The following is a 15,787-nucleotide window of genomic DNA, read 5'->3' as shown; positions in this document are numbered from 1 at the left end:
CAATAAAAATGTGCAATCGGTAATTGGCTTTTTATCGGATAAATAACAGCAGCACAATGTGATTACATATCTATTTTCTGTGACTCAAGTTCTTGAACAATATGAATCGGGAGCACCCATGAAAAAATTCACGAACAACATGAAAACAAGTTTCAGTGTCAACCCATGAAAAAATTCATGAACAACAAAACTTTCATCCATCACAAGAATGCATGAAAACAAGTTTCAGAAACTGGTGGTTACCTATTAATTTCTTGAAGGTGAAATTCAAACCATGGATTGACACTGAAGCTCAACCCAAAGTTTCTCTTTTTTGACAATTGAGGATTCATTCTTCTACACCTTTTATTGATTGTGTTGCCACAGGCCGGCTAACCAGTGGGTTCTGCGTAGAAATGAAGCCAGTTAGTTATTCGGGTCAAAAACTAGTGCTAAAAGCCTGAAACATCAAGGCAGAAATCCTAGTAGAAGCTTGTTTGATTTAATGGTCGTGTCATGTTGTTTGTTTATATCTCTTACCCATAAACACCTCCTACCTGGATACGAGTGCAGATCTCTATAACTCCAGCCACTGGCGCCCAGTCGCCAAAGTCTCTCTCAATGAACTGATGAGCAATGCCATAAGGTTCTCCTCTAATGAAAAGAATTCAAATTTTATATCCAAATTCTTCCAAAAAATATAAATTTCACCGCTCGTCCGAGTTCTTGATCCGTCCTTGATTAATTTTTATTTACATTTTATAAATTGAGAGAACCAACATGGTAAACTTTTATTTCCTTGAACATCTTAATCACAATACAGAGTTATATGATACATTATTTTTAGATGAACTTATATCGAAGATCTTTCTCATATAAAAAAACTCGAGATAATCACCAAAATTGAACTTTAAAAACCTTGATGGAACACTAGCAATATTTCTGAAAACAAGGCATCTTGACAAGATTCTGATTTAAAAAAGAGAAACATTAAACCTTTTTGCTGTTGAGTCATGCCAATGTTTTCCATGTCTTCTGAGTTCATCATCTTCACCCCACCCTTCTTCAACAGCCTTGGCAGTAGTTCTTTAAGACATCCATTCCCAACGAAATCCTTTACTGCAAAAGAAGCCATACTAAACTCCTTGAACACCACATAATTCTATTGGTTTCTTTCGGGTTTTGCGGAGTATAGTGAATTAAAAAAAAAAAAAAAAACAGACCAAATTGACTTAGCCGTGTCGAGTGGGAGAAGATGTTTTTTTTTGTTTGTTTGTTTGTTACTCTGTCGTTTTGTGATCCTTCACTTCTAATCGTTATTATAATATAATTTGATTAGATATAATTAATTAAAGCAGAAAACGAGTAAAAACATTTATAATGAACCCAAAATATGTCAACTATGATTATAATACTAAAAATAGTATATAATAAAGTCTCTTCTAAACATATCACATCATAAAATAAGCTCACACATGACTGACATCAACTACATCAAACAACTCATATCCCCGGGATATACCCCGGTATATAGATACATATATACACTGGGATAGACCACTCAATCTCAACTCAGATGTGACTCCCTCCAGAAGTACATCTCCTGGTCTCTTGATAACCTGGAGTAACTGTCATTGTCCACACACAAAGACAACAACAACCTCCCTTGGGGTGAACAAACGCTTTGTATGGAACAACCATAATATATATAACATGTATCTACACAATGATATATAAGATATGCAACACATGCATGTCGTGGAGATATCAGGTCAAATGTCCATCCACCGAGCAAGTATCGGAACCAATCGAATTGCTATCAAGTCAATGCTCGAGCTGGCACACCACTGGCCTCAGTCAAGTATAAGGGAATATCCATATGATAGCGTCGGCAAAGCGCCATCAAATCTCAAATCTCAACCAATCAATCATAAGAGCCACAAATGACTATGTTTTTAAGGGCCACATAATGCCAAACATAGCATCGTGCTCAAAACTCCAGAATCAAAATCCAAGGTATCCAATGATCACAGCTTAACATGCATGTCATGTATCAATGTATGTATAAAATGATGTATGTTAACAAAATATTTATTTTATACATCGATCTACCAATTATGACTGTCGTGAATGCCTCATCAACTCAACAAATAAAGCATATAGACACATATTTTATCATTAATCTCATTACACATTAGCTGTCTTGATTAATTATTCAATTTGTTAAAATAGAACAATTCAAATCGATTTCAACATTGTGACTTTATACACCATCCTTGATTTAATATCCATAATTCTCCGTTTCTTCTCAATTGACAATAATTTAACACTCTCCTTAAATTGAAAACTAACAAATACAAGAAGTATGAACTTACTTTTTGTCAAAAAATTTGCTCACGTTGGAACTTCAGAGTCGAAGGGGAATGAGAGGAATTATTTTTGTTCTCATTTTATGTAGTGTTCGTATCTCTTATCAGTAAAAAAAAAAAAAAACAACAACAAAGACACACACACACATAAAGTAAATAATAAGAAATAAGGCGGTTTTGTCATCCACTTAAGTCTAATTGAATATAATATTATAATATATATGAAGAGACAAGGTAATGAAAGCACAGTAAAAAAATTCGAGCAAGTCACACGTTGAATTTCTTTAAAATTATCATTTTACCCTTAAAATTAAAGGGATTATTTTTAAATTTAATTCACTATTTTTAATCACATATACTAGTTTAAAATTTAATAAACTATTTCAACTTTAAGTTCCAATTACAATTATACTATGAGTTGATTTACGACTCATAATTTATATAATTAACGTAAATCAGATCACATGGTCTCACACGTCTGTGATGAACAATTATTCCAATCACCCATTCTCTTCGTCAAGATTATGTCAGCACGGTTCAGTCCCACTTGCATTCATGTTGACCAAGTATCCTAAATACAATTTTTCTTTCTCATGTGGTGGGGATAATTTTAGGTTCTAGATATGATCATTGGGTTGCACTGGTCTGATCCAGGAGCGAATGTGGAGTTACATATGAACTAAATTAGAAATGATTTTCGACAGGCTTTTGCTTGTTTAAAGTTTGTGAAAACATGTCCAAAATACTCTTCTTTTTAGCATGAAATTTTATTACGTAAAAAGATTTTAATAAAACTTCTGGAAATCAAGTTAATTTTTTTAACGAAAGTGTTTATACAAATAAATTGATCATACGAACACGCAAACCAGTATCAATTACACTAACCGGGAAAGCAAAAAAAAAACTTCCATGCTACAGAGAGACAAATCCACAAAAGAACAAAAAGTAAAAACATTGAATGTAGCAGACCATCGGAAACCAATCTTTTTTTCCCCTCTCGGATGCTATCTTTTATTATTACAATGCCTTGGAAAAAAAATAGCGGCAAAAGAAAAAATGAAGAACCAAGTATATTCTACATTGAATCATACAACAAACATCAGACCACAGCTACTGGTTCGAAATAGTATTAACATACAAAAAATAAAAATAAAATTAAAATTTGTCACCTTCCCATTGACTCCAAAATTCAAACAATCACACGTATATTTGTCGAACTTTAGTTGACAATTCTCGCATGTAGAACCGTGCTTCCATTTCACCATCTTTTAGCCACCGTAAATTTGTATGAGAAACCTTTTGATCGGTGCTAACACATTAATCCAGGAAGCTTGAACAATCATGTGTTCTTGGAACCTTTGTGACATGAGATTTGGCTTCTTTGGAGGAAAATGAGGTGGCTCGATTTCCAGTTCTTTTCGAGCTAAATATGTACAAAAGCAGGAGAGCCAGTCCTGGCCGCAGTTCTACCCAGATGATGATCGATTGAGGCTCTTCATATGGTGAGGCGGTAGTCCTAAGCAGCATTTAATTCCTAGTTGAAAAAATAGGGCGACTCCAGGACTTCCCTGAGGTCAAAATCTCCCCGTTCAGGTAAAGGAGGGAAGTTTAAATTTGGAAAAGAACGTTGAAAATCCTGCAACAACTGAAAAGAAAGAACAGACTTCATATAAGTTAGCTAGGGGTCTCAAAATAAATCTTTGAACAATAACGTGAAGGCCACTGACAAGAGACAACTGATGATACGAATTACATAGATAGGACAATGGAAAAAAGGCTTACATTTTCCAAAATTGGTGCCTCGTAGAGTTCAACGAACTTCTCCCTGAGAATCTCGCTAATTTTATCAACATCACATGCATGCGTCCAGTATGAATCATGCACTCCTGGGATCAAACAGGGTCAAAGTTATTGACATTCTTGCAATCAGAGACAGAGCCAAAGGGGGGAGCGGTTGCCACCCTCGATTTTTTAATTTTATAGAATAGGGTGCTGCTACATCTAATTATTTTGCTTCACTTTCCTTCTCATAAAATTTTCACTTGCCCCCCTAAAATTTTTAACACATTTTTTGCCCCCTACCTCCGTCCCTGCTTGTTATTGCACAGAGAAACAAACACCGCCAGATAATACGGTAATGGGAAATATTTTCAAAAACCTGCGAAGTTTAAGCCCGCTTCTGAACAGGCAATGGCAGTCATCATCATATGGGAACCGTCAAGAGAGTGCACGAAATTTGGAGGGAAAGCTGTTCTCTGTCGCTTAGTCAACACCTTTGATAATCATGAAACATATAGCATGCAAATCAGAACGCTTTTACACAAGCACATGTTTCTCGATTGGAAACAACAGGGAACATGTGGGAACCTACCGAGTCGGTTTCACGTTGCAATGTAAGAACCTGAAGAGAAGTCTTAATCTGCACAATATAAGAAGAAATTCTTGATGACGAATATGAGAAAAACATGTATTTTCCACATGATCACGTTACATTTAGTTGCCGATGGTGTTGAAATAAGAGCTGCAACAAATAAAAATGTATGTGAAGTTGTGAACCTACCAGGTGCCTTCCTAATTTGCGGTAAGGCTGCACAACAGGGAGCCCAAGTGGTGTTGTCCACCGTACTGGTTCATTCTCCATCGCTATAATCTGAAAAATCAGATGAGGCAAGGCATGAAACACAATTTTTTTAATCAGAAATAAAGATGAGTCTTTATTATGTAGGAAAAAGTAATCAATAGTAATTGAGACTATTGTCTAGTGCTTTACTAAGCCTTTTTTCCGAGTACACATCTCAAAATAGTCATATCATTTCTTGAATATAAAATATCTCAGGGTGTAGCTTGATGTGAAAATGTTTTACTAAATAAAATAAATGCTTTAAAAAAGCATCAAATGAACCTTGGCACAGTCTCCCAGCCAACTCATTATGCTTCGTGCCGCCTCAAACATTTCTCCTAAGGCAGTCAAAGTTGTCTGAAAATTCAAAGGATGTCAGAACATAGCTGGCTGTGCCATATTGAAGACTCATAATCGCTATTTTATTTGTAAATCTTAGCAGTATTGACCGACTTTTGCAGCATAGCAAGCTGCCGCAAATAATTCTGCATCATCCTCAATAGCACCTCGCTCCTTTAACCTCCTCTTGATTTGTTCACGTGCACCAATATAAGTGACGCCATATACTGATGTCATTACTGTTTGCTTGACTAACTTTCTATCCACCTGTAACGTATATATTTTATTTAAAAGCATATGATAACAGATATATCATGACTAAAAGACTACAGGAACAAAAACATCGAACAAGAAGTTGATAAAGCAACATGGAACCTGGTTGATTAACAGACTTGCACGCTTAACATTTGGATCAGTTGCAGGGTCTTTTGCTGCATCCCTCTTCATGATATCAAGTACTCTACAATTTTTTTTATTAGAAACGAAATTCATCAATCTCCTTTTCAGTGGTGCATTGCCGGGTAAGATAGATAGGTGACATGGGGTTGTATTATCATAGAGAGAAAATAAATAATATTGATACTACTCCTAACCTGGCAGCAATTCCAGAGTAAACGTCAGCAGGCTTACCTCCGGCAACAAGATTGACAGCTGCTGCTCCCAACTGAACACAGATAATATTGTGTAACATAATTATCCTTTCAAATGTAATCCACTAATCCTAACAGCACCTATCAAACTTAGAATACAAAATGATGGTTCCAATTTCCAAATCCAAGGGATAGAATCATGATCCCTAAAATAAAATCAAGTTCAATGAAATATAGGGGTGATGGGGAATAGGCAAGGAGTGCCACCAATTATATATAAGATCAGCAGCCGCAATATATACCGAAAGTCTGAAACAATGATGGATAAATATGTGATGAGGTACATCACCTTGTCTCTTCCAAGGGCAGCATAATGTTGCAAACCATTACATGAACCATCCTTGAGAAAAATTAGAAACAAAGTATCAACAAATCAATTCAAATTATTAATTAACATTTATAAAACAAACAAGCATACTGAAATAAATATCATGCTCAAATTTTCCAAGAAATGGCCTAAAATAAAATTTCCGAGCAGAATTGTGGTACAACACCAAGCTATTAAGAATAAAGTGAACTAAATTCTTCAGCGAGATAGTAGATATAGTTGAAAATTAAATAAACTGCTCAAAGCACATGAGGAATATGTATCATATTGCTTGCATTTCCACTCATAAAGTTTAACTCCGCTCCTCACAACCAACACCTCACGTGAGTAAAGGAACATAAATAATGGGTAGAAAGTAAAAAAATTAAACAAGCCAGGCTATAGGTTCTAATACACCCTTGCTCGACACATTTATGGCATGGATAAGATGATCAAATCTTTCATTCAATTCGTTACCTGGTGGACGGGCATATGAGATACAGTAGTCTCAGGGTATGAACTTCTTAATGCTTCAGATATGTTCATGCATGTAGCTAAACATTGAAAAGGATCCTCCGCGCCTAACCACCAGCGCTTCCCTTCAAGAGGCCGGTCTGCAGAATCAAAGATATCCTCCATATGGTTTTCGGCAAAAGATATTCGGCCATCATAAGATAATTTGTCGACTCCACCTCCATATAAATTAGCTAAATGTACTTTTAACCAGCGTATCCCTGACTTTCCAAGTGGGCGTCCTTCTGCAAATTCTAAAATTCCTCGGCATAAATCAGAGCCGAGATGATTCAGGTATGGATGCATGGGATATGCACGCCCTCGGAAATCTAAATTGTGAGGATAGTAAAATCCATCTTCATCCTTCATTTTTCTAGCCACCTGTTCTATCAAATGACAAAATTAGTTTATACTCCATTAAAACATTTCAAAAGCCAATGGAAATGTAAAAGGAAGCTTCTTACAGCAAGTTTGAGTTCTATGTCACATCTCTGTGAATGCCTTTCTCTGTTCTCTTTTTTCACAGCTTTAACTTTCCACTTCCACTTCTTCATCGCTGGCTCATTTTCTGCATCTGGTTCCTCAGGCAAAGGAACCTGAATGGACGTTAATTTGTAGTGAAATAAAAGAAATTAAGCATGAGAAATTTATTGTTGTTGACCTTGTTAAATGTTTAAAGACGATACTAGAACAAGTGATGTTTAAAGACGATACTAGTACAGAGAAAAACAAAACATAAACAAAATGAAGGAAGATCCAAAAAAAGACAGGAAAGATTGGAGTCAATGAGAGTTATATTTAAGGTTACTCACATCTTCACGGTCAACCAAGTCAGCAAGCCGGCCTCCATTAGCCCAGATTCTGTCAATAACACTTAGTATTCTTTTATTCACCTTCCATTTGGTAGAGCCAAGTGTATTAAGCGCCTAAGCAACAAAAAATTAGTAAAAACAACATGGTGGCAGAAGACAGCAAAACATAAATATTAATTCAATATAATCGAAAATTATGTAGCAAAACAGGTATGCTGATCTTCCAATCAGATTACTTTAAAAAAAAAAAAATCATAGTAGCAGCAAAATATTGAATCGGGAAGCCGAGTGTACCAAACCTGGAAAATAGGTTCTAACTGTTGTTTTGGAGTTCGTTTAATAACATCACGTTGTTGTTTTGCTCCATGGGTGCGCATGATATATGACGGCAGAAACAAATAAGCTCCTCTCTCATACCTATCAATATTTTACCAACTTCATCAACCCAGATGCGGGGAGGTCCAAACAAAGACAATTATGCTAATATTAGAAGCAGATGGTTCTGGCTTTCTGCAATACAGAGCCTTACAGTAGATTAATAAAAAAAACATGCAAGAAGCATCTTTAATGAAAACCATCCAGGATTCACAGCACATATTGCTCCTAAACGAAAATTGTGACATGAAAATGCAGTTAAAACATTATAATGAGATTGTTAACAAGATTTTCTAGGTAAATGAAGTTATAGCTCAAGTCACAACATAAAATTTAGACCGGTTATGGCCCCAAAGAGTGGAAGGCAGAAAGAATCTAGATAAATACATTCATGTACAATGGATTATAACACGTTCATATTTTTATTCCACAAAAATATAGCTACGTATTGCCACAAAGCAAACATCCACTGATGTTAAATAGTATCTATATTCATGTACATTGGGTTATAACAAGTTCATATTTTTATTCTACAAGAATATAGCTAGGTATTGCCACAAAGCAAACTCTGCTGATGTTAAATCGGTAATTTATATTATATTTGCAAGGAAGTGCATATTTTTTCTTGCCTGGTTTTAGTTTATCATCCTTGATACAAGGGAACGAAAGATCATACCCCAGAGCACAAAAGTCAGTACATAAGAGCTGCATTCCCGCGAATTTAACAACGTATACGAAAAAAAGAAAAGAAAAGAAAAAGGCATAAACAAGTTTATAACGTCGTTTAAAATTTTTTAAAAAAATCAAGTAGCATATAAAATACTATTCAGAAGGTATTGAGAATATATATTTAAAGCTAAAATAAAAGATGAGCTAAACCAAGATAACGCATTATTGATTAGATTTTCTATCATCTCCATTAGAGGGCCTACTCAATGCTCTAGTCTACTTGCTCTAATTTATGAACTCTGACTCTCGGAGTCGATCTTTTTTTATGATCTTGACATCCCCAATCTTTCATGGAAAAAACAAACACAAAAAACAGGGAGAAACACTTTTATGTATAATTCTAAATTAAAAAAAAACTAATGAAAAAAATGAAAGAATATCACACCCCGTCCAATTCAATGGAGGAACCAACATCGGCATATATGGAATCACCATGTGCCTCGCCTGCATAAAATAAATGAAAACTAGATGATTATGTGGCTATCAAAATTAAAAGTGTGTGATCTATAAATTCATAAAAAGAGAACGCGATAAATATGGGTTCCTCTGGAAAAAGTTCCAAGTTGTAACAAATTCAAAGCAGATTATATTGGAAGAAATATAAAATATGGAAGGAGTCAATAGTTGTAATTACAGTTTTCTCCAGGCCTTTGCGAACTAGCGGGTCACACTCAATCACCCCATATCTCCTAAGTCCTTTCCTATAAAGCATAACCAGTTAGTGTCATTCAAAGTAGACAATTTGTACCTCCTGAGCGAGAACAAATTCTTTTACTCACAGTGTTTCTACAGATCTGAGAGTGTGCACAAATGCAGGTCGAATGGCAGGAGGTCCATCTTCAAATTGATCAACCGGAGGTTGAACGTAGGCTGTTTCCATCAATATCTGAATCAAACGGCAGCCAACCTGTAAAATAAATCATTACTGCATGACCAATTCAACTTCCAAGCAACATGTAGAAGTCGTCCTGTTGGTATCTCAGCTACCTTTACATGATTATCCTGGCCCCAGGGCTTAAAATCATCTTGTTGCTTCACAATTTTTCTAACTTGCTGCAGTCTCTGTTTCTTCATCAACATTGTAACCTTTTTTCTAAGTTTCACTTGTTCATTTACCGCATTATCAGGCTCTTCACCAGAAATTCTATTTAGCGCATTTTTTCTCTTGGAACTCTCTAAAAACTTTTGTATCCTGGCCTGATCAACAAACAATAGTGATTATTGAACACTTAAACATAAGCATAGAGGATAAAAAAATATTCTCCCATTTTCATATATAAAGTAGAATTTGATGAAATATAATCCGGCTTAAGCATAATCAGGGCTAAATGAATTTTTTTTAAAAAAAACTAGCACATATGATAAACACGTATACTTGATATATGAAGCATAGTTATAAAAGACGAGCGCCAGGCGCAGCCAAGCGCACCGTTGAACCCGGGCGCAACACTTTAAACAAGAGCGCACCTGAGGCGCACGCCTGTGCGCTTGAGGCATATATACATATATGTTATAAAATAAATCAAGCCCAATAACAAACTCAATCCTATTTAATGTTTAAAAAAGCCATGCAAGCTCCACGCATATGTTCATCTCCCTTGCGGGATCGCTGAAATTTTTTATGCGCGTCTCTCTCTCAAATTCTTTCTGGCTCTGCGTGTCTCTCTCTGTCTCAAATTCTTTCTGGCCTGCGCGGCTCAAATTCTGTCTGCGGCTGCAGTGGCTCTCCGCGTCTCTCTTAGTCCCAAATTCTGGTTTGCACATCTCTGTCTCTCTACGTCTGCAATCTTCATCTCCCTCTCTGCTATCGAAAATTAAGGTAAATTTCTAGCCCCATGAAGTGATTAACATATTGTGCTAGTGTATGTCATCAAAAATCATAACATCAGCCACCAATATCAACTTTCATTGCTTCCTGGATGATTGGATTCTTTAATATACTGTATTTCAGCAATATATTTATATTTTATACTTTGTATTTATACTTTTAATTTTGTATTTCAGCAATTATAGCAGAATTATAGAATACAACATATTTTTGTCGATAAAAATGTCAAATTCTGAATCACAAGCCTTTCAAAAAGATCCAACATGGAATGCAACATTAGAAGACCCAAAAAATATCAATAAAGTGAAGTGCAATTTTTGTGGAAAAACAACTAATGGTGGGATTTATCAACATAAGCAATATCTTGTTGAAGGCAATACGAACACGAAAACTTGCTCAAAATGTCCAGAGCACGTGAAAGAAGAATCAGTTCTTATATGGCAAAAAAGTAAGAACTGAAAAATCAAATGGATGTGATCCCTCACTTTGATGAAGTTGCAGCACAACAGAATATTTGAAAGTTGAAGATGTACCGACAAAAGGGAAACGACCTAAATCAGCTTCATTTGGTCAGCATTCTAATCTTGCACCTGATTTTCTTGGGAGAAACTAAAACAAGCTGATCCAATAGATTTATACTTCCGACAAGATGTTGATGAAACTATAACGCAAGGAAAGAAAAAAGATGCAAAGGCAATGAAGTTGTATGATGAAAATAAGAAGAAAATGGGGGAGAATGCCGTGCAAAACTTCGCTAGATGAATGTATGATGCAGGTATTCCATTTAATGTCGTAAATTATGATAGTTTTAAACCATTTATTAAAACTATTGGACAATTTGGTTGTCGAATGAAGCCTTTTACTTATTATGAAGTTACAATTACATGTTTAAAAAATGAGTTAGAACATTCAAAAAATTGACATTGAAAGAATAGATGGATGACCATGTTAAATATGGATGCGCTTTTATAGCAGAGGAGTGGACCGATAAAAAAATGGGACATTGATTATTTTTTTGGTAAATGATCCAAGAGGGACTGTCTATAGAATCTATAGATGGGTCGAGCTATTATCACACGAGTGCGAAACTATTTGATTTGTTTGACAAATATCTGCAACAAATTGAGGCAAAGAATGTGGTTCAAATTGTTACTGATGGTGCAAACGCAAATGTTTTTGCTGGTACGGTTAAACTTTTAAATTTTGATATTAGTTGTATATATAAAACTATTAGACTATTTAAATTCAAATTCTAACTTCTAATGTATAATTATTATATTGTATTTAAATTTTATTGAACATGACGTCATTTGGAAGCACATTATCCTCACTTATATTCGTCTTCATGCGTTGTTCATTGTTTAGATTTGATGCTTGAAGATTTCGTTAAACTTCCTCACTCGAAGAATGTTAGCGAAAGGGCAATGATGGTTAATGGATATATATATATATATAACATGCCCTAAGTTTTAAACATGACGAGAGAATTCACGAAACAAAAATATATGGTTAGATATGGAAAAACTCGTTTTGCAACAGTTTTTTTGACTTTAAAGCGGTTTCAAAAGCACAAGACGAGTTTTAGAAAAATGTTTACATCTAAGAAATGGACCACTAGTAGATTTGCAAATGAGGCATCAGGTAAATGGGTAGCAGAGGTTATACTGATGCCTTCATTTTGGAATATGGTCGTTTATGCTGTTGAAGTGAGTGGTCATGTGGTGAAAATTCTTCCATTGGCTGCTGGAAAAAAAACCTTCAATGAGCTATATTTATGAGGCAGTGGATCGGGTTAAAGAAGTTATTGCTGCCTCATTTGATCACAAGGAGGATAAATATAAAGATATTTTGATATAATTGATCATAGGTGGACGATACAACTTTATCGACCTTTACATGGTTTTGGGCATTTCTTAAACCCGGAGTTCTTCTGTTCAGATTCTAATATGAAACTGATGAGTTACAAAATAAGACATGGGCCACTTGCCAAGGTAAAAAAAGGTTGAAGGACTTTTTGGAATGTCCATAGCAAACAAAAAATCACAAGGTAATCAATATTTTTATTTTTATTATATGATAATAAATATGTAATAGTTTTAATGTTCAACTTTTTATTTTATTTCAAAATTACAAGCGGAATGGTGGTTGGCTTGTGGGTGTTTGACGACCTGAAAACTTTTTGCCGTGAAAGTTTTTAGCCTTACTTGTAGCTCATCTGCTTGTGAACGAAATTGGAGTGTATTTGAACATGTGAGTACTAAGTATTAGTATTGAATGAATATTAAATAAATTTATTATTTTAAAGCTAAATTAGTTTGTATCAAATATGTACAAGTTAATTCCAAAAGAATAAATACATTGGAGCATAAAAAATTGAATGATTTGGTTTATATCAAGTATAATAGGGGTTTGAGGGGTCGATATGATATGTGTGATACGATTAATCCTATTTTTTTGGTCAGATATAGATGATAATAATGAATGGTTGACAAGATGACTAAATAATAATAGTGATAACGAAAACGATCATGTGTTTGATGATGATAATTTGACTTGTGGTGAAGTTAGACGAACTTCTAAGGTTTATGAAGATGCTTATAATTATAGATCTCGAGGTCCATCCTCTACAAAAAAAAAAACAGTGGCTAGTACGAGTATGTTAAATATGTATAAAAGAAGATGCACTATCCATCATTATCCATGATCAGGAATAAAAAAGACTCCGGAGCTTCAGCTTCTGGAGATGGTGATGATGATGATAGAGTTGTGGAGAATGAAGATGAATTGATTTAGACATTTAAAGTTTTTTTCTTTAATATATTATGAAGCACTTACGACTTACTAATGAATTTAGATGATTGGAGTTTGTTTTTTGTTATTATTTATGCTAAATTATCTATTAATGAATTTTTATTTATATTATTTGTTATCATTAAGAAAAATATTTAATTTAAATAATATAAAATACTTTATATATGTTAAATTTTAAAATTTGTGTCAAATGCACTTTACTTCGATAAAGCATGCGCTTCGCCTCGCGCTTCAGACCCTAAAGCACCCTAGGGCATTAGTGCGTCTTGCGCTACAAATAACTATGATATGAAGTTAAACTCAAAAAATTGTGGAGATTTTGTTCCAAAGAAAATATGGCATCAAAAAAATTCATCACCAGGAAATTTCAGCAAATTTTAGAACATCAATGCAGCACGACCAAAGAATTGAGATCGTTAAATCCATTAAAAATGCTACTAGAATTTACATGCAAGGACTTTGGAGTATATGCTAGAATTCGATGCTAAATATCCGACCCCTAAACAATCCACAACATATTAGACCACTCAATGATTATCCGTCAAAACAAAGAAATGAGTTTTCTCTAAGCCCCAAAGCAAATGCAAAAATCTCGGCCAGAACATGATTATCAGACAAAAGAGAGAAACGAGTTTTCTTAATCCCCCAAGTAAAGGCAAAAATCTCAGCCAGAACATCAAAATCTAAAGCTGACACACATAAAGAAACAATTTCAATATCATCCACCGGAAACTCTATACAACACTATTCAGAGATAGCCTACAATAGAAAAGTAAAAGAATTTATGAGATCATGGTTATAAATAACATACAACGACCGGAGAAAGAAGAACAACCTCCTCATCAAGAGTTCAGAAATTTCAGCTTAATTTCTCACTCGCGCTGGATCCTTGCCATGCTTTTTTAGGCACACGACCGACATTTTTTGTATGCTTCAGTTTCGATGAACAAAGCATGTTTTCAAAATCCATACACAAGTTAAAACAATTAAAACAGAAAACAAGTCTTATCAGTGCTTGATAATAAACAAATAAGAAGCAGTTGTTAAAAAATTGGATCATTCAAATTTCATGAGAACAAAAGTAAAGTTATAAACTAAACCATTTTCTGCACGAGACTTCGCCAACCAACCTCATGTTCAATGGCTTCGCCAATATGACATGCAGCTTGCACTACTCTGGCACTGCCATTCCCTCCTCCAGTCATCAACAATGCCATCAACTTATGCATTGTAATAACTGCCATCATTCCTGCCGGCAAGTGATCAAAATAAGGCGCATACGCACCACGACTCTTCCCCATTCTTACACAAATCCTGCTCAGCAGCAATGGCATCCCTCAATGGCTCAAACCACCCTAAAAACAATGACTTGATGTAGGGCAAATTAGGCGCCAATTTTTGCTCACACATGTCCACTAAAAGCTCTTGGTATTCTTTAGCCGCCTCTTTCCATGCTTCAGTCTCCATCTTTATTTGCCTCCGCCTAAGAGCATTATACCTACCTACTCCCATTCCGCCCACCATTTTTGGATGTTTTTGATGTGATATCTTCACGTCGATTTCTTTGTTCATCTCTTCTATTAATTCTTGAACTTCGTCAACATCTTCTTCAGAAGTGGATGCTAAAGCCTCGGCAGCACTGCCATAACCCCTAGCGTTTCTACAAAATCTAAACATTTCGCTCGAGATAGCAAGTTTTGGGAAGCCTGATTCAGGCTTTCGCCAGAAAATCAATTCTTGAGAGACGCCCAATTCACGGTTCCAAATATTTGACACAAGGGGTATTGGATTTGCAAGAAAAACACAATCTTCGGGAGATATCACACCACAAACAGTTTTTAAAGAAGGATGGGATTCAGATAAAATCGTAAACTTTCTTAAGTAAGATCGTTTCGATAAATTTCTCCACATGTTTAGTGAAAATTGAATAAACTAACAAACATTGACGAGGAAATTCAAATAATTAATGGGTAAAAGAAATACTGAAACATGACACAAAATTCAGAAAAAGGAAGATGAATTTAGCTATCTATCAATGGTATTAAAGAAGAAGAACAAAAAAATGGGACTGAGAGAGAGGAGAGGAGAGGAACACGAATCAGACAGGGGAGGTGGCCGCCATAAACCCTGCTAAAAACCTATGTTGGGTCTTCTTATTTTTTATTTTCTTTTTTTGATTTTATTTGGTTTGATTTGAGTCTCTCCTTCCTTTTTTTCCCTTTGTTTTTGAACCAATTTTTTTTTTTTTTTTTTTTTTAATGGAAGCACAAAAGTGCTTGTTTGGTCCTGACTTGGGGACTGGTCTAACCCGATGGCAACCCTAATTCCTAAGGGCCTACGTCCCTACCTACGAGCCCAAGCAATAAACCATTACATGTTATTCTTTCTCCCGAATACATAGTTTTGTTGGTTTTCATATAAATTAAAAAATTATTGAATTTTCCGCTGTGGGGAG

At 35.1% G+C, this 15,787-nt stretch overlaps 1 protein-coding gene and 1 long non-coding RNA gene across 3 annotated transcripts; both read right to left on the bottom strand.

Moving 5' to 3' along the window:
• Positions 1-39: 39 nt before the first annotated feature.
• Positions 40-1,219, bottom strand: LOC142554354 (uncharacterized). Of its 2 annotated transcripts, XR_012822171.1 has the most exons (3): positions 976-1,219; positions 537-633; positions 40-385 (listed from the first exon to the last, which is right to left on the bottom strand). It is a non-coding gene; the product is annotated as an uncharacterized LOC142554354 (long non-coding RNA). The 2 variants fall into 2 exon arrangements; XR_012822169.1 differs by lacking the exon at positions 976-1,219 and having other exon boundaries at positions 537-967.
• A 2,094-nt stretch (positions 1,220-3,313) lies between these two features.
• On the bottom strand, positions 3,314-15,531 carry LOC142554328 (DNA-directed RNA polymerase 1, mitochondrial-like). Its single transcript, XM_075665007.1, is given in 20 exon segments — positions 3,314-3,993; positions 4,131-4,234; positions 4,507-4,621; positions 4,720-4,767; positions 4,909-4,998; positions 5,251-5,325; positions 5,422-5,574; positions 5,683-5,767; positions 5,901-5,971; positions 6,247-6,297; positions 6,742-7,158; positions 7,242-7,373; positions 7,590-7,703; positions 7,889-8,006; positions 9,079-9,137; positions 9,328-9,394; positions 9,473-9,600; positions 9,681-9,890; positions 14,463-14,633; positions 14,635-15,531. Coding segments are annotated over 20 exon segments (2,928 nt in total). The 5' UTR covers positions 15,244-15,531; the 3' UTR covers positions 3,314-3,882.
• Positions 15,532-15,787: the final 256 nt, after the last annotated feature.

This window comes from Primulina tabacum, chromosome 1 (assembly GCF_025594145.1).
Source record: "Primulina tabacum isolate GXHZ01 chromosome 1, ASM2559414v2, whole genome shotgun sequence".
Lineage (NCBI taxonomy): Eukaryota > Viridiplantae > Streptophyta > Magnoliopsida > Lamiales > Gesneriaceae > Primulina > Primulina tabacum.
This window is presented reverse-complemented; position numbering and strand designations above follow the sequence as displayed.